The sequence below is a fragment of the Bipolaris zeicola genome (genome assembly GCF_000523435.1).
Source record: "Bipolaris zeicola 26-R-13 unplaced genomic scaffold scaffold_159, whole genome shotgun sequence".
NCBI classification, from domain to species: Eukaryota; Fungi; Ascomycota; class Dothideomycetes; order Pleosporales; family Pleosporaceae; genus Bipolaris; species Bipolaris zeicola.
In genome coordinates this window covers 17,685-35,247 of record NW_006912208.1, presented here as the reverse complement: position 1 = coordinate 35,247, position 17,563 = coordinate 17,685, and the positions used below count along the sequence as shown (strand labels likewise).

The window sequence follows — 17,563 nt, the reverse complement described above, 5'->3', positions numbered from 1 at the left end:
AACAAGAAGACAAGAAGACAGTAGTGGTATCAAGAAGTAAAAAGACAAAAACTCAAAAGAACGAGGCGTAGAGATGTGCAAAACGTCGCCACCAAGACTCTTACAACCAAGCCCACTCAACCGTAACCCTGCCCAAATCGGGATCGGCCAGCTTTTTGAACATGGCAGGGCTAACATCGAGGTCGGCAGGTTTGCAGCCGGTACCTGGTATAGGATCAGCGCCAATTCACTGAACGAAAATAAGGTGGGCCGATACGGCCTGAGGTACTTACACCTATCAATCACAGTCACGTCGATGCTGGCCTCCTTACCCGTCCTCTCATCGATACGATGGGCACGGATCTTCCTGCCACAGAGCGAATTGGTGTTTGGATTGGCGCCCACTTGATTCTTGTCCCCTTTTGAGTCCACAATGTTAGTCGGCATGTCAAGTTGTGGTAGAGGAAACAAGACTTACAAAGGATATGGGAGACGGCTACGACTGGATCGCCGTCGCCGTGAGTCTGACCACAGGCACCAAGGGCCGGATTGTAATAGGTCAAGTCGCCCTCATAAGTTTGCGCCCCTCCAGGTAGAGGGAGGGCAGTATCACTACCACGCGGAATTAGCAACGACAAAGAAACCAGAATTAAATAACGGCAACTTACTCGGACTTGCCAGACAGGCCAACTGCCAGGCCTATGATGAGTGCCAAAAGAAGAATGAAGGAAGCGCCGATAATAACAAGGAGTGTACGGCGGCTGATGCGATTGTTGAAATATCTTTTGTGTGGTGGGAGCAAGTTGTCGAGACGGCGAGAGATAGTTGAACCCAAGGCGCCTCCCGTTACGCCCGCAAGAAATCCTCCACTAGACGCATTCCGTCTTCCATTGGTTCCTCGATCATCCGTCACACCCTGCTCAATTGAAGAAGCGGAGTCGTCAATTGCCGTCTCTTTCTTTTGCTGCTCTGAAAGCGCATCCTGATGATGCGCAGGGGCATTGAATCCTGGTCCAAAGGCAGCGGTCGCGATATCAGGAGAACCATCCTTTAAGTGCGCCTGCGCAGGTTGTGGAAGTGGTTTCCTGGTAATCGTTGAAGAACTCATTTTCTAAGGAATGTCGGCGCGTAACTGGCGCGAAAGGGTATATGTAGAGAGATGTTCGCAACAAAAACGCATCACGCTGTGGTGAACCAATGGCAAAAACCAAAAGAGTGAACAGTTCAGACAAAGTGCCTGAACTTAACAAAGCGCGTCAAGATAAGGGTCCAGGATGGAGTGTGGAGAAGGAGGGGTCTTGTGGGTCGGAGAGTGAACGTCAACAAGGGGTCAAGGCGGCAACGTTTCGGCAGTGGGCGATTCGCCGAGGCTCCTCCGAACTATCCATGTCAACCTCAACTCATCCACCAAAGCCGACACATCATTAACCCTTGAGTTGACACACTCATCCCACCGTGGACCAGACGTCGCCCGTAGCCACATAATCCTTTCACTAGCCACAGACCCAATACCGACTTCGCCTGCACGTCGCTCCGTACTGTCGGACTCAAAACTTCATACGTCGCTCTTGGGCACGCCACGGGCCTTGTAGCACTATCTCAGTACCATCTGGTACATAGTGAGAGAACACAGCCATGGCGGAACAAAGCATCAACGTTCCCCAGGTACTCGTCTTCATCGTCGTCACCTTCCTAGCCGTGCGATGGTACTTTAGCAAACCCACACCAGCAGCGCCTGGCACACGAGCAGCCGCAAATCGCGCCACACCCCGTATCAATCTGGCGCAGATTGACCAGGTAGCTGAGATGTTACCACAACTAAATAGAAGGGACATTGCGTGGGATCTGCAACGAAACGGTGGGAATATTGCAGCAACAACAGAGAGGGCGTTGAGTGGGAGGGGCTTGGATACGGTAGGACTCATTCATGGGCATGTGTTAAAAAAGAACCTGGTTCGCTGACGTTGAGATAGGCACCGCCATCTTTCCAAATACCTGCACCGCGCGCTTCACCTGCACCCGCTCGACCAGCCGCTGCACCAGCAAAGCCTTCACATCCCGATCTGATTACACGATACAACCTATCTTCAAAGATCAATGAAGCACCCCAGGCTGCGCAAGAAGAGCAACCAAAGTCAAAATCATGGAGTGCAGACAAGAACGAGAGGCAGGCGAATCTGCAAAGGAGGAGAGAGGAGATGATTCTGGCAGCACGGAGAAAGTTGGAGGCACAGGAAAAGGCAAAGGCTTCGGGAACAAGTGCATAGAGGAACGTGGTACAACCGTTATACTAGATCTGGTAAACTTGCCAAAGGCAAGCGTACACGGTCCACGATCAGTCGTGATATTCTAGATCGATCTTGCATTAATACCAGGATCCATTCAACTGTTCCGATTTAATATGTATTCCCCGTCCAGATCTTGTCATCGCCACACTTTATGCGCAATCAATAGCGACGGTATACTATATTTGTCCTATATCTCCGTCATAAGCCAATAATGGCGCTGCATCCGCAGCAGCCCCCAATCGATTTGGGGGCCAAAACTATACCGCATGCATGCCTCACCAGCCTCAAGCAGCCCAGAAAGTGGAGACCCTCCCCTTGCCATGGACCTGGGGAGGGGTGAGTGATTTTGGATAATTCGACCGAATACCATGTCTACTTTACGTACATAGGCATGGGGCGTAAGTCCCCCCCCCCTCCCCCGCGCCCGCCTGTCGTTTATTTTTTCTGTTCTTGATCTTTTTTTTGTTGCCGTATATGTCTAATACAGCTGAGATCTGGAGTGCCCTGGGGACTCCGGCGCGAGCTGCTGCTCGCATTCTGCTAGCCCCGCGCTACTTGATCAATGGCTTTTCGCGCCTCCGTGAGTGGAACGACAATGCGTGGGCGCGAACACGGTACGGGCCGTCGTATCGCTACCGTCTGTGGCTGCTGTTTGATGCGCGAGATCTGGAGGTGCTGGAGCATATAATCAATGAGGGTACTGATAAGGAGGTACTTGAGCTGCGAGAAGCAAAGTTGGAGCAGTTTAGGCTTGTGGCTTTGGTTGTATGTTTCCCTTTCTTATTTTATCTCTTTTGCATTTCTTCGTTTTGAAGGCGTGTTCTGCTGCTACGACTATTACGTACCCCGCCTCACCTTCACCCCCACTGCCACGATAGCTAAATCCTTTTCCAGGGCGCATTGCTAGCAACATTAGCACTCCAGGCAATGTCGCTGCCTCAGCTTTCTGATACGACGTTTATTGTTCGTTCTTGCTTTACACAAGGCACTATGCTCTCCCTACTCGCTACATTCTTCACCTGCATTCAGCAACGCGAACTAGGCTTCGTTCGCACCGCGTCTTCACTGCGTATATGGCTTTCCAACGGCGTCCAGTATCGCGATTCCCGTGAGCATCTCGTATGGCAGAGTTCGCTTGCTTCTCTAACGCTAATGGAGGCGCCTTATGAGCTGATCTCGCTGGCTGTTACTAACTTCGTATGCGGTATGTCGGCATATATGTGGAGCGCTTGGAAGGATAATCTGCCAGTGCAAAAGGAGGAGGATGTATTGCGGAGGATCGCGGTGTTGGTGTATTTTGCGGTTGGGACCGGCTTTGCTTTTACGCTTTTTCCTGTGCTGCTGGGGAGCAAGGATGAGGAAGGGAAGCTTGGTTGTATGGAGATGGATAGTTTAATAGATGGGCAAGGCCATGATCAAGGAAGGTGGGATGAGGGAAGGGTAGAGGTTCAGCATAAGAGGGCTCGGTAGCGGTAGTGTGTGTCGTCAATCATCATGACAAATGCAAGTTTTCGGTCGTTCCATCAGAATGTTACGTGTGGAAGTGAGCTGGATTTTGAGTAAAAGAGGCTTATCATGTGTTCCTCTAATACTATAGGGAGTTTTGGTATGAGTTTCCAGATGTAGAATAGGAGGTAAATGTGGCGGAGACAGATACTCAGCAACTTCTCATTTCCAATCCAGGGAATGCTGGAAGAACCACTACAGAACGATATTCCACTTGTTTCATAAGTGAAACAGCAAGAATATCAACCATACTATTCTATGGTCTGCTTAATAGTTTGAAATCTCAGAAGCTTGCCAGAGTTGTTTCTAAAGGCTCCTTCCTATGTGATTCGAAAAGTGCCGATAGTGCTTCAAATTTACCATAAGCGACTTGAAGAAATAAAACAAAAGGCTTGAGCATTAGATGTCTCGTTATCATAAACAGGCGGTGTTGCAATCAGGAAGCTACCACCCACGCCCACTTACAATTCACTACGTAAGACCGCAACCATCTCCAAAAGCCACCAACCTCTAAAAGTCCGCATTCCCATTTCCCCAGAACCACCTACTTCGTCTAGCCCACCCTCTTTGCCAGTAATCCCACATTCACCATGCTAATCGCACACCCCGGCCCCTTTCGCCTCCGCAGCCTCGAAAACAAGCCATGTCGTTCCCGTCTCGGCGTCTCGGCGGGATGATATCCCGTTTATCCCGGCGCCCGCCCAATAACCTCGTTCCCCAGGTACTCATGTAGTAATACACTACTGGTACCTTGCATACGTATTTAGCCCGTCCAGCCGGCCCAGCTCTAGTATTTCTTCCCTCCCCCGGGCGGGCGCGGGGAACAAAATGTACCGTCAATGATATCGTTGCGCTATGTACGCACAGGGAAAGCGAGCATCCTTGAATGGCGAACGGGGCGCAAGAATAGATTTGGAGCTTATGGGTTAAAGCACATAAGCTGTGTTGACCGCCCGTCGCTCGTAACTTTTGATCCAAGGGCATTTCTCTCGTCGCTTTTTGTTGTTTTCGTTGACACCGTGTTTTGGTGCAAAGGGACGCAACTATGCGGCTCTCACGCATTGTCGCTGTCGCGGCATCGCTCGTTTACAGCGCTCTCGCTGCGAATAATGGGTTGCAGACGACCGTGGAATGGGATAATGGCTCGTTGATGATCAAAGGCGAGCGCATCATGATTATGAGTGGAGAATTCCGTACGTATAGCCCTCTTTGCCTTCCCAAGCACATACACGAAAAAGACCAACGGAAGTCACTACTAACTACAACCCTTTTTGTCTCAAACCACAGACTACGCACGCCTCCCCGTCCCCGCCCTCTGGTCTGACGTATTCCAAAAATTCAAAGCAAACGGCATAAACACCGTAAGCATCTACTTCTTCTGGTCCTACCACTCCGCCTCACGCGGCACCTACGATTTCACCTCGCCAGCAAAAGACCTGCAGCGTCTCCTCTCCGCAGCCCAAGAAGCAGGCCTCTACGTTATCGCGCGCCCAGGCCCTTACTGCAACGCCGAAACCAACGGCGGCGGCTTCGCTCTATGGACCAGCGACGGCAGCGGCGGCAAGTACCGCACGAGCGACGCCACCTACCGCGAAACATGGTCTGAATGGGTCGCGCAAGTCGGAAGTATCATTGCGAAGAACCAGATTACAAACGGTGGACCTGTGGTGCTTACGCAGGTGGAAAACGAGTTGCAGCAGACGCGATATGTGGCTAACGATACGCTGGTGTTGTACATGGAACAGCTCAAAACTGCGTTTAAGGATGCGGGCATTGTTGTTCCGCTGACGCATAATGAGAAGGGGTTTCGGTCGAAGAGCTGGTCGTCGGACTACAAGAATGTCGGTGGCGCGATTGATGTGTATGGGTTGGATAGCTATCCTGGTGGTATGAGTTGTACGAATCTCGACACGGGGTTTAATCTGCCCAGGACGTATTATCAGTGGTTCCAGGAGGTGTCGCCGTCGCAACCAGAGTATCTGCCTGAGTTTGAGGGCGGCTGGTTTCAGCCGTGGGGCGGTTTCTTTTTTGATCAGTGTAAGGCGGAGCAGAGTCCGGAGTTTGCGGATGTGTTTTATAAGGGGTTGGTTGGGCAGAGGGCTACGTTGTTGAATCTGTATATGGTATGTTCTATCTCTATCTCATTCAGACAAGTAAATGAGATAATAGATGGTGTAATAATATTGCGACGACTAACAACTCTTACAGGCGTATGGTGGCACGAATTGGGGTCAGCTCGCTGCACCTGTCGTCTACACTTCATACGATTACAATGCGCCTCTCCGCGAGACTCGCGAGGTTCGCCCAAAATTCTCACAGTACAAACTTCTTGCTCTGTTCACACGTGTGAGCAAAGGCCTGCACAATACCTTCATGGAAGCAAACGGTACAGCGAATGCCGTCTCGAGCCCCGCCATCTGGACCTGGCAGCTTAAGAATCGCGAGTCAGATGCGCGATTCTACCTTGCTGAGAATAATAATACGCGCACGAGGGATGTGACTGGATTTTCCATGACGGTCAAGACGTCCGAGGGCGATGTGACGATCCCGAGCATGCAGCTTGCCGGGCGGCAGAGTAGATGGGTTGTCACGGATTATGCGGTTGGAGATGAGACGCTGCTTTACTCTTCGGCGGAAATTGCATCGTACGGGTTGTTTGATCGCCCTGTACTTGTCTTCTACACGCGGCAAGGTCAGGTTGGTGAGTTTGCCTTCAAGTCGCGTGGTAACCTGACCTTCAAGTCGTGGGGCGCAGAGTCCGATATTGCAAGGGCACCAGCAAACGGGACATATTCTCGCTTCAGCTTTACACAAAGTAAGGGAGTGACGGTTGCCGAGTTCTCCAATGGGGTTCTGGTGTACCTTTTGGATATTCCATCGGCATGGACGTTTTTTGCACCGCCAACGACCAATGATCCCAACGTCACGCCCGATAAACAAATCCTCGTCCGCGGCCCGTATCTCGTGCGGTCAGCAAGCATTACTGATGGAACTGTTGCCATAATTGGTGATAATGCAAATGCAACCTCAATAGAAGTCTACGCTGGCGCAAACGTTGAGACGATATCCTGGAACGGCCGCAAACTTGACACCACAAAGACGCCATACGGTGCTCTTACTGCAAATCTTGAAGGGACTGCAGATCGCCAAGTCACACTCCCTGCACTTTCCAACTTCAAAGCCGCAGACTCGTCACCAGAAATCCAACCCTCGTACGACGACGCCAACTGGGTTGTTGCGAACAAGACGACTACCCTTAGTCCAGTCAAGCCACTTACACTACCTGTTCTCTTCAGTAGCGATTACAAGTTTTACACGGGCGCGAAAATTTACCGTGGCTACTTTTCCGGCAAGACAGCCACCGGGTTCAACATCACAGTGCAAGGAGGCGTAGCTGCCGGATGGAATGCGTGGCTCAACGGACAACCCCTGGGATACCATGGAGGCAACGCGTCACTCACATCAACCACAGCGCAGCTGTCCTTTGGCAACGCAGCACTGTTGGACCAAGGCAATGTCCTGACAGTGGTTACCGATTACACGGGCCATGATCAGACTTCCACCGGACCGGCAGGAGCCCAGAACCCCCGCGGCATCCTAGGCGCACAGCTCCTCGCTGGCAATGGAACCAAGCTACCTTTTGACCAGTGGAAGATCCAAGGAAATGCTGGTGGAGAGGAAAACCTGGATCCCGTTCGTGGCCCGATGAACGAAGGTGGTCTCTACGGCGAGCGTCTAGGCTGGCATCTCCCCGGCTTCGATACTGCATCCTGGGAGTCTGCAACTCCAACAGTCGAGGGCGTCAAGGGCGCTGCGATACGCTGGTTTGCTACTACCTTTTCGCTCAATATCGATGCTGATCTTGATGTTCCGATTGGGATTGAACTAGGGGCGCCCAAGGACACGATTGCGCGCGTCATGCTGTTTGTGAATGGATACCAGTATGGCAAGTTTGTGCCGCATATTGGACCGCAGACGCGGTTCCCGGTTCCGCCGGGTATACTCAACATGAGAGGGGAGAACACGCTGAGTGTGGTTGTGTGGGCGCAGACGGACAAGGGGGCCAAGCTGGATACGTTGAGATTGGTGGAGTATGCGCGGTATGAGAGTGGGTTTGGGTTTGGCGAGATTGATGGTGAGGAGCTGCAGCCGAAGTGGGAAGATCGAAATCAGTATGCTTGAGAAACCTTGTTTCGTAAGGAGACAGTGGGAAAGAATACAGGGATTCACGGCAAACGGGGAGTTCTTGATTCCACTACTCACATGAAGTAGCACTTTGGATACCATTTGGGTCTCTTGTACATATTTTTCGTAAGCATGCAGTCGCTAGTACAAATGCAAAGTAACAGCCATAAATGCGAAGGGTCATGCTCAGTCATCCCAACTGTCCTGCACACCGTCTTCAAAGTCGAGCACCATGTCGACCCAGTTTCCGCCGCCGTACTGACATTTGCTAGGACCAATCTTCTTGAAGCCTGCTCGTTCGTAAAAGGGAATATATCGGTCTCTACAGATGAGGGCTATGCGCGTGGCGATGCCCGAGTCCTTTATTCTTTGGACGTAGCTTCGCAGTAATATAGAGCCGAGTCCCTTTCGGGCAAAGTTGGGGTGCACACAGAGCGAGTGGAGACATACAGTTTGGCCGTCTTCATTGTGGCCAGTGGAAGGTGCTAGCTGGTAGTTAGTCTTCCAGTCCTTTGGATAGTCCATTGCTTCATCGGTGACAAGAGGGGAATTCGATTTGGTGGATATAATGTGGGCGAGTAGAATGCGTTTTCGATCACTGTCGGTGGAATTTATTGAAGGAAAGGTGCGTGTCTTGAGGATCTCGCCCAGAGGCCCTGAGGTGGTGGGGTAGGCGGATGAGAAGAGGCCGCTACAAAGTTCGCCGCATGTTCGCAGACGGTAGTCGAGCTAGAAGAGGTTAGTGGGGGATTCCAAGTGGCACAGTAGGGCGAAGACGGTTGGTGGTCGAGTGTTAGCAGGGAAGGAACACAAGCGATTACCATGCAGCCACTGGCCTGTAGCACAACAACGAACATGTACACAAGACATGACGGATGGTGAAAAAGCACATGACCAAGCAGTATGCAGTGACCGTTGATCTAGGTAATGTAACGTGCACCAAGGAGAAGAAGAGGTGGGTGGCAGATGCCATACGGAGTCCAAAGGTGGTACTGGACAGATTGACACCGAAGCACACAGATACGGAAGAGTACCAAGACTAGAGGAAGAAAGGAAAGAGACGGCAATGTAGTAGAATTGGCCTCACCTTTTCTCGGGAAGCGGCCTCGATGGGATCGAAAGCGGCATGCTCGAGCCAGTCGCAGTCATCGAGATCGTCGATGTTGAGCAGGGAAGAGTAGGGACGGAGACGCATTTGCCTAAGCTTTTCCTCCTGGGCAATGCTTGAGCTGCGATGGGGTACCAGACTCGACGACTGTTCCTTGGGTTCCGGGCTGGCTAGGGCGTCTGGTTCTCTGGACAGTTTGGGCATGCTCTCGAGCGTCTGTTTGTCGGCCAGCAGGTCTCGTGGCATGGTTGCTTTGGAGTATGCAGGCGGCGGCAGGTGAGCGAGCGAGCGAGAGAGAGAGAGTGAATGGCACTGCAGGACAAGTAGCAGACGGACGAGCACAGGGTGGACAGGGTGGAGAGTCCAGGCGTGGACATGTCACGGGACTCACTCACCGGCCTCGCCCCGCCTTTACTAGCGGCTCGCTTGGCCTGCCGTTGTAGATCCCTGCCATCACGTGACTCGGCTCAGGCTTAGGACATGGGCATACCGTATCCCGAAGGATTACAGGCCTCGTCCAGTTGCCGATGGGGCCTGAACACGAGATGCAACGGCCAGGTAGATTGACTCGCCCCGCATGTCCTGCACAGTGGAAACGTGTTGATTGGAGTCTGGGAAATCTTGGGTAGCTGCCAGGTGGGGGATAAGCTCGTATCCATGTATGTACTTGTCTGTGTATAACTACTGTGTACGTCTATGTAAAGTAGTCGGTAGGGTAGCTACTACGTAGTCAGAGTAAAAGCAGTAGGGATGCGACTGCCCCGCTTCCTCTGCCCCCCATCTGCCCCCCTTGCTCCCAACGGCCAACGACGTCGTCTCAACTCATGACAAGCGGTGCTCCTTCGACTGCACGCCTTTGTCCCAGCCCGACGACGCTGGTACATGACAGGGTCACCGTCTTGCTGCCCTACTGTACGCGCTGCTCCCACTCCCACAACATGGCGGCCCTGCAGCCTGTGCCCTCTGATCGCTGATTCATCTGATCCGTCCGCCGCTGGTCTTGCGGCTCCACTGCCTTCCATTTCCTTCCAGCCTCTCTGAGACCCCAAGCCGGCAACCGTCATCCACAAAGGCCTCTGCGCCCACCAAACACCACAAAGACCCTCAAGGCCCTGCCACCGTGCTACACTCTTTGCCCGCTTCCAGACTCGCCCGCATACGCCCCAGCGCCCCTCCCCGACCCGCCATGTGAGTCCAACCCGGAGCCGTTTCTGTCCTACCACCACCACCACCACCACCATCACCACCTCCCACGGCCAACACTCTTCCAGGCACACTGCTAACCTGCCCTCTCTAGGCCGCGCGTCACCATATCCATCACTGCGCCCGGCACCCCCGCCGACGCAGACCTGCTGACGCTCGAACTGCCTCCCGGGAGCACCATCAAGGACCTCAAGGGCTTCATCGAGGCCGACACCAGCCTGCCCGCCGCCGCACAGAGCCTCTATCTAAACGGCCAGCCCGTCGCCATCGACACACAGACACTAGAGGATGCCGGTATCAAGGATGGTGAGATGCTGGCCGTTGTATTGCGCGCCGCACCTCGACCAAACAGGAACATGCACCAGTCGGGCAGACCAGCCCAGCCCGATCCAGAGGGTGTGCGACAACTGGTCCTCAACGACCCCCAGCAGATGAACAAGTTACGCCAGGCCGACCCGGAACTCGCCGCCGCCGTCAACGACCCCACCAGATGGAGGAATACATATGCCCAGAGGCAGCGCCAGGCAGAGGAATCAGAGCGCGAGCGCCAGAACCAAATCGCCCTGCTCAACGAGGATCCTTTCAACGTCGAGGCCCAGCGCAAGATTGAGGACATCATTCGCCAGGACCGTGTTGTTGAGAATTTGCAAAAGGCATATGACGAGAATCCAGAGGGTGAGTACTGGCATGGTTTCACATATGTTGTTTTCTTAATTGTGAAATCCCTCAACTTCTTAAAAATTTATTGGTAGTATTGGCTGAACCACAAACACTGACATGATGCAGTCTTCACGCGCGTACACATGCTCTACGTCAACACCGAAGTCAACGGCGTGCCCGTCAAGGCCTTTGTCGACTCTGGCGCCCAGGCCACCATCATGTCTCCCGACTGCGCAGAGCGATGTGGTATCATGCGACTAATGGACGTCCGATATGCTGGTATGGCACGCGGTGTCGGTACAGCGCGCATCTTGGGTCGTGTTCATCATGCTGAGATCAAGATTGGAGGCGCAGTTATGCCTTGTGCCTTCACTGTCATGGAAGGCAAGGATGTCGATCTTCTCTTTGGTCTCGACATGCTGAAGCGCTACCGTGCCAAGATCGATCTCGAGAAGAATGCGCTATGCTTTGAAGGCCAGGAAGTTCCCTTTTTACACGAGTCAGAGATTCCCAGGAGCTTCGAGGAGGCCGAGTTGAATGAACCTACCGTTTCCGGACCTAATGGTGAAGAGATTGGTGCAAAGACTGGTGCTGTGCGACCCAAGGGCTCTTCGCAAGCTGGCCCCTCCAACACTGGCGCATCATCGTCATCGTCGTCTCAACCCGCACAAACCCAAACCCAACCAACAGCGCCCAAAGCGCCTGCGCCTTCTGGTTCAAACTCCAGGTTTCCCCGCGAACACGTCCAGCAGCTCACTGGCATGTTTGGCTGTTCTGAACAAGAAGCCATACAAGCCCTGGAGATGTTTGGCGGTAACGTAGAGCACGCTGCAAGTTTCCTCATTGGCGGTTAGCGCCCGACTTTGAATCAAAGATAGAAGGAAGGCATACTCGGAATCATCAACATGTCGAGGGTTTCCTAAACGACGCTTACTTGGGACCGCCATAAGCCTGTATGGCACGAGTTCTCCTGTATGGAGTTGATTCGAGGAGTGCACCTAGTTTTAAACGACCGAGTAGACGAACTCGTGGAAAAAAAATACGGCGTTGGCATGGTATAGCATAGCATATCCTGCATGTGTACTGCTAACAAGTACGATTGGAATACACAAGGGTTTCATTGAGGACAACGTGAACAACAAGTAGTGGAAAGGAAAACGGAAGAAAAAGAGATGTATGATTGAATCAAACACTTTTTTTTTCGAAAAAAAAGGTGATTTTTATCAGAGCATCATGAACCCCGTGATCCAAGACACACATGTGTCTCCCTGTTATCCACTCACTCCCGCTTACTATTCACCTAATCTTGTACAAACACGGCTTCAACACCGCATTATCTGCCTCGCCCTCGCCCTCATCATCAGCACCCAAGCCCATACGCTTGCCCTTGAGTCCAAACTTGAGCCCGCCACCCCTCTGTGCCACGGCTCCCTCCTTTTGGTCTTCACGCGCATTCTTGCCCCGGCTGGGATGCGCCGCCTTGACAAACTGCATCTTGACAAACATCTTGTTGCTCAGATCAATCGCATCACCAGGCCGCTCGGGCAGCGCATCGAGCACAAACCCCCGCTTGCGCAGGACATTAACAAAAGCCGATACATCTGTTCCTTCCTTTGCGTCCTGTCCATCTACCACAACCGCCAGTTCCGCTTCATCTTCCGAATCCTCGGGCCCTTCCTCCGGCGGCTTCTCGCCCTTCTGTGCCTTCTTCTTGTTGTTCTTGGAGGCTGCAGCGAGTTTCTTGCTGTCCACCGGTTTCCTTAGTGACCCGATGGAATTGATCGGCACACCACCTTTCTTCTTGTCCACGCGGCCAAACCGCGATTTAATCTCGGACACCCAGAGCTCGCCGCGCCAGCGCAGGATACGATATGCCTCGTCGATGAAGTCGAGCCAGTTTGTGCCCATGAGGGCGAGACAGAAGATTGCGACGTCGACGCTGTTGTCCGCGAGCGGTAGGGCGGCGATGTCGGCGACGGTGACGAGGTCGGCCGAGGGTCCACTGGGCTTGGAGAGGTCGAAGGAGTGGAAGGTTAGGTTTAGGGAGTTTAGGTGCGGTTGGAGGCGATAGGAGAGCGAGGCCGTGCCACAGCCTAGGTCGGCAATTGTGCTGTGGCCTTTGAAGTCGCGGGGGAGGGGCTTTGCGTCGCCACGAGGAGGCGCGATGGAAGTGGCTTCTTGCTCGTCTTCGAAGCCTGGGCCGCGGCGTACGGCAGCCTTGTTTTGTGCTTTGCGGTCTTTGCGCTGGTCTTTGTTGCGGAGTTTGGAGCGGACGAGGATGCTGTTTACGTAGCTGTCTACGGGATTCGAGGGCCATACTTCGACTTGCTGTGCGAAACCCCGGTGGTAGTCTTCGAACATGGAAGGGTCCTCTTTGAAGAGCGAGGCGCTGTCGGCAGAGGGTTTCGTGTAGAGTGCTTCGTTTAGATGGCGGAAACGGGCGCTGGCGAGCTTGCTGCGCATAGAGCGTTGCAGCGGTGTGAGGCCCTTGGGCTCGGGCAGGAGGTTTTCGAGGGTTGGTGCCACTGGCACAGCTTTTGCTTCGGCTGCGTTCGCGGCGAGGAGTTTGTCGGCTTTGGACTCCTTCTTGCGCTTCTTCTTGTCGCGTTTCGACTCGCCATCGGTAGCTGTACTCTTTTCTTCAGAGGCCTTTACAGGAGAAGGCTTCACTTCTTCTTCTACTTGTTCTGATTCCTTTGTGCCATTCTCATCCTGCTGTTTATCTTTGTTGCCTCCAGCCTTTCCCCTCTTCCTCTTCTTCCCACGCTTCTCCTGTGTCGCATCATCTGCCTCTACTGCGCCATCTGCCTCCGCTGTCTTACTCTGCTTGACCTCTCCACTCTTGCCACTCGTTATGCTCTCCCATTTTTCCGCCAAATTATCCACATTGACCTCCTTCTCTTCGCGCCTTTCCTTGCGCTTCTGCGCCTTCTTTCCAGGTTTAGTCTGATCCTTTGGCTTGGGCGCTTCGACCTGCGTCTTGACCTGCGCGGAGACGTTCCATCCGGGTACCGCGAACATATTTCCGAGGGTATATAGGCAGTATCCGGTGTAGGTGTTTTGTCAATGGAACGTTGGACAAAAAAAAGTTCCCGGCGTAGCTCGAAATTTTGGGCGGCGGAAGGTTTGGCCGGCATGTGGGGCTTTCGCGCGGAGTTGCTTACCCACTAGTTTTGAACGTGAATGTGGACATGGGTATTTACAGTTCTCACAACATCAAAGTAGTTATATGTAAATCGCACGACATGTGATCGGAAAACTAGGCTCTCCGTGAGCACCTGGGGATATGCGACAAAATACTGTTCGCTGTTTCGCGAGCCATCATGAAACATCCATTCCACTTGCATTCCTCAATATGCCACTCGCATCTCTTATTACATTCGGGTCACCAGAGCCACTAGCAAATCATGACAGAAGAAACGATGTAAAAGAATGTATGGTAAAGATGACATTATACTTGAATCTCGTCTCATCGACAAGGTAGATAACATCATGCAGCCGTACCATAAACCATAGGCAGACGTGATCTCACCCACTGGTTCCCCAATTGACATATGCACATTCTTCCTTCCCTCCTCTCGTTTCCCGAAAACATGGGGAAAAGCCCCTCAAGACATTTACAAAGATACCAGGCTTAAAAAGTAGAGTTTTGAGAAAAGAATAAACTCCGGCCCAGCGCCAAACCGCTCTAATGATGATCAAATAAAAAGGATGTGATGACGAATTCAAAATGTTACTTTTTGTTCGGCGACAATCAGTCACCTACACACCCATTATTCTTGGTGATGTGGTTGCTGCGAGATACCCTGCTCCTTCTCCTCAATACTCTCGCTCTCTCTTGGGACAGCGAAGCTCTTGCGGACAAGCATGTCAGCCTTTGTCTTGGTCATGAGCGCATCGCGGATGTCCTGCTTGCTTCGCGCCATCCAGCCGCTGTAGTTCTTGTGGCTGAGCGGCCAGATGGGCATGTTGCCATCGCGGCGCATGTATTCGCGAGCAACAGGTGGCGGCTGAGAAGTGATGTAGTCAATGTCCATTTCTAGTTCTTCGCAGAAGGCTTCGAGGGGCAGATCGTTAACGTCGTGGCCGAAGGGGTTCTCAATTTCGCGACCAATGGCGGAGAGACCGATGCTAGTAAACTGGGTTAGCAAATGTAAAACGAGTAAACGTATATGGATGGAACTTACATGATGTATGCTGCGAAGATACAGCCGGGAATAGTGATCCAACGGAGACTATCCCACAGTTGGAAAGGCAACATCATGACGTAGACCCAGGTGATTTGAGAAATGGCGATCGAATAGGCAATAGGCAGAGGGGTTTGCAGGACACGGTCCATACCGATAAGGGCTTCATTGAGCTGGACAATGCTGGTAATGGCTTGGTTTTGGTACAGACCAATAGTCAGGGTTTCGTTTTCGATGAGGCTGTGGACATAGGCGGAGATGTGGTTGAGAATTTCGAGCGACAAGTTACCGAGAGGCTTCTTGGAGCGCTTGATCCTCTTGCGGGGGTTGGACTCGGCAAAGGTGACACCGAGATATTCACCAACGGCCTTCAACTTCTTCTTATCAGCGGGAGCGGGAATGTCGACTTCGGCAGCACGAGCAAAGGTATCAAGGAACTCAACACGATCGCGGAGATCGGGGTAGTCGATACCAGGCTCAAACCGAAGCCTGTGCTTGATGGAGCAGGCATATGCGTTGAGCAGATTGAGGGCAGACAGCTTGTTAAGCAAGTCTTCCTTACCAAGCTCGCCCTCGCGCTCCTTGGTGTGGATCCAGATTGTCCTTGCCAGGTTCTGGCTGACGAAGATAAGTTGACTCCAGTACTTGCGACCTTCAGTGTAGCGCTCATAAGCAGTGCTCGTGCGGAAAGAAATGGCCAGACCAACGACGAAACCAAGGACAGTGAGAAGCAAGTTGCTGACAACGAGAGGATAGACGAATTGTGAAATGCAGGTGATTGCAGTCGCCCAGATAGTAATAACGATGAGTGGCAAGATCATCTTGGGAAAGACGGAACCATGCATTCGCATGAAATATGGCCATTTGCTGTGTTTGGCCATGTCACGAGGTCCAACCTGAACACTACTGTTAGCCCAATTGTAAACACAATCAATGGAACGCGCTGCTCACAAAGTAGTCCTCGGCATCAAGGCTGCCAGTGGTCTGGCGCCTTGAAGGAACTTGGTAGGTGACAGCACGGTGTCGCCATGATCGTGGGGACATTGGTCCGTCATCGACATCATTCCCGGCTGAAGTAGGTCGGATTTCCAAGTTGTCCGGACGAAGCGTCTTGGACGTCGAAGTCGTTGACGGCGCCATTGTGTCGGCAAGACGGTCGAGAGATCAGCGCGCAACCGGCCAGCAGTTGAAGTAGATGGTGTGTTAGGGCCGGGCCAGCGAAGTGGTCAATGCTATAGCGAGGGGCGAGAGAGCCAGACCAAAAAAGGGCCCACTAAATGTTCGAGGTGTAGAGAGTGACACGAGTCAAAGAAGCGATGGAAAGAGTGGAAAGAACGTGTGGAGGGAACGTTCTGAATAAGAGGAGCAACAAGGCAAAAGGACGGATCAAGTCGGAGTAGGGATCAAGCAGCGTGTACTTAAATATAAAACGCGGCGTATACGAAAAATGGCAGCGATGGCAGCATCTGCACAAAATGCTTTGCGTAACCCAGTGGCGCCCACGGGGATTCGCTCCCGCGGGTCCTGGCACCGGCCATGGATGGTCAGACATGCGATGGCGAGGCCGGTTGGCATGCAGGGGCCGTTTTGCACAGTGTGCCCCTGAGCCAAGGCGGCGGCGGCTGGCCAATTGCGCGGGGGATGCTGGTGGGGGCCTTTCGTAAAGAATGCTCAGTCGCCTCAAGGTGCAAGGGGTGCGACGCGGAGCACTGTTTCATGAAACGTATGTTGACCGTGCCAAGTACGCCACTGGCGCTCTCTCTTGGTGCTGGGGAGTTGGCATCTTCTGGTTATGTGCTGGCTGCTCTGTTGCCACTTGGCGCCGATTGCCGTGTCTCTGTTGCAGCAATCGTTGCGATCGCGGGGTGGGTTCTCAGCATCCTTGATACTGCATGACTGTGGTCGCGTGTGATGGCCATGGTGCGGACAATGGCATGTTGGATCGACGTGCGTTACACATGTGTCAGGACCGATGATGGACGTGAGTGTCCGTGAGTGTCAATGGGTGTCAGTTAGCAGGTGGAGTGGCAGGATTGGATGCAGAAGGCGAGGTCTGGACAGTCTCGTGCCGAACCGAGGGTCGCCCTTGCCCCTGACACCGCCCAGCCAATAACAGCCCGCCCCTTTGACTCAGCAGTCAAATGCCTCGTCAGCATCGGGGCACAAGCATGGACATGCCTCGTCTGTCTGCCATTTCTAGATTGCCATGGACATGGCTGTGGCGTTCTAGCTCCCACACTATTTCCAGCGCCTCCCTTGCCCTACCCGACGCTATCGGGAATACCGCCATGTTCCACGACACTGTCCCATGCCTGACACGGCATATATCTCAGGAACCTCGTCGGCACGTTGGTAGCAGAACCCATCGTGTGCCTTCCCGCGATCCCTCCGTCCCCACAGCTCGGCGGCATAAGTAACGTTGAACGACAGAAAAGGAAAAGAAGCAG

The 17,563-nt window shown here is 52.9% G+C and overlaps 9 protein-coding genes across 9 annotated transcripts; 4 read left to right on the top strand and 5 right to left on the bottom strand.

Moving 5' to 3' along the window:
- Positions 1-100: 100 nt before the first annotated feature.
- On the bottom strand, positions 101-1,087 carry COCCADRAFT_7420 (uncharacterized protein; the record flags this gene model as incomplete). Its single annotated transcript, XM_007716937.1, has 4 exons — positions 101-204; positions 273-398; positions 458-591; positions 648-1,087. 4 exons carry the CDS (start codon positions 1,085-1,087, stop codon positions 101-103), a joined length of 804 nt encoding a protein of 267 aa, XP_007715127.1.
- A 527-nt stretch (positions 1,088-1,614) lies between these two features.
- On the top strand, positions 1,615-2,246 carry COCCADRAFT_103648 (uncharacterized protein; the record flags this gene model as incomplete). Its single annotated transcript, XM_007716957.1, has 2 exons — positions 1,615-1,893; positions 1,953-2,246. 2 exons carry the CDS (start codon positions 1,615-1,617, stop codon positions 2,244-2,246), a joined length of 573 nt encoding a protein of 190 aa, XP_007715147.1.
- A 495-nt stretch (positions 2,247-2,741) lies between these two features.
- On the top strand, positions 2,742-3,737 carry COCCADRAFT_103639 (uncharacterized protein; the record flags this gene model as incomplete). Its single annotated transcript, XM_007716956.1, has 2 exons — positions 2,742-3,032; positions 3,162-3,737. 2 exons carry the CDS (start codon positions 2,742-2,744, stop codon positions 3,735-3,737), a joined length of 867 nt encoding a protein of 288 aa, XP_007715146.1.
- A 1,081-nt stretch (positions 3,738-4,818) lies between these two features.
- On the top strand, positions 4,819-7,955 carry COCCADRAFT_7417 (glycoside hydrolase family 35 protein; the record flags this gene model as incomplete). The annotated part of the gene is made up of 3 exons (XM_007716936.1): positions 4,819-4,966; positions 5,061-5,896; positions 5,982-7,955. The coding sequence occupies 3 exons, from the start codon at positions 4,819-4,821 to the stop codon at positions 7,953-7,955; spliced, it is 2,958 nt and encodes a 985-aa protein (XP_007715126.1).
- A 189-nt stretch (positions 7,956-8,144) lies between these two features.
- On the bottom strand, positions 8,145-9,312 carry COCCADRAFT_28571 (uncharacterized protein; the record flags this gene model as incomplete). The annotated part of the gene is made up of 2 exons (XM_007716944.1): positions 8,145-8,687; positions 9,046-9,312. The coding sequence occupies 2 exons, from the start codon at positions 9,310-9,312 to the stop codon at positions 8,145-8,147; spliced, it is 810 nt and encodes a 269-aa protein (XP_007715134.1).
- Positions 9,313-9,788: 476 nt separating this feature from the next.
- Positions 9,789-10,130, bottom strand: COCCADRAFT_103614 (uncharacterized protein; the record flags this gene model as incomplete). Its single annotated transcript, XM_007716955.1, has 1 exon — positions 9,789-10,130. One exon carries the CDS (start codon positions 10,128-10,130, stop codon positions 9,789-9,791), a length of 342 nt encoding a protein of 113 aa, XP_007715145.1.
- Positions 10,131-12,225: 2,095 nt separating this feature from the next.
- Positions 12,226-13,950, bottom strand: COCCADRAFT_103619 (uncharacterized protein; the record flags this gene model as incomplete). Its single annotated transcript, XM_007716954.1, has 1 exon — positions 12,226-13,950. One exon carries the CDS (start codon positions 13,948-13,950, stop codon positions 12,226-12,228), a length of 1,725 nt encoding a protein of 574 aa, XP_007715144.1.
- A 752-nt stretch (positions 13,951-14,702) lies between these two features.
- Positions 14,703-16,256, bottom strand: COCCADRAFT_39232 (uncharacterized protein; the record flags this gene model as incomplete). The annotated part of the gene is made up of 3 exons (XM_007716953.1): positions 14,703-15,060; positions 15,117-16,012; positions 16,068-16,256. 3 exons carry the CDS (start codon positions 16,254-16,256, stop codon positions 14,703-14,705), a joined length of 1,443 nt encoding a protein of 480 aa, XP_007715143.1.
- A 396-nt stretch (positions 16,257-16,652) lies between these two features.
- On the top strand, positions 16,653-17,533 carry COCCADRAFT_28567 (uncharacterized protein; the record flags this gene model as incomplete). The annotated part of the gene is made up of 2 exons (XM_007716943.1): positions 16,653-16,981; positions 17,347-17,533. The coding sequence occupies 2 exons, from the start codon at positions 16,653-16,655 to the stop codon at positions 17,531-17,533; spliced, it is 516 nt and encodes a 171-aa protein (XP_007715133.1).
- Between the last annotated feature and the right edge of the window lie 30 nt (positions 17,534-17,563).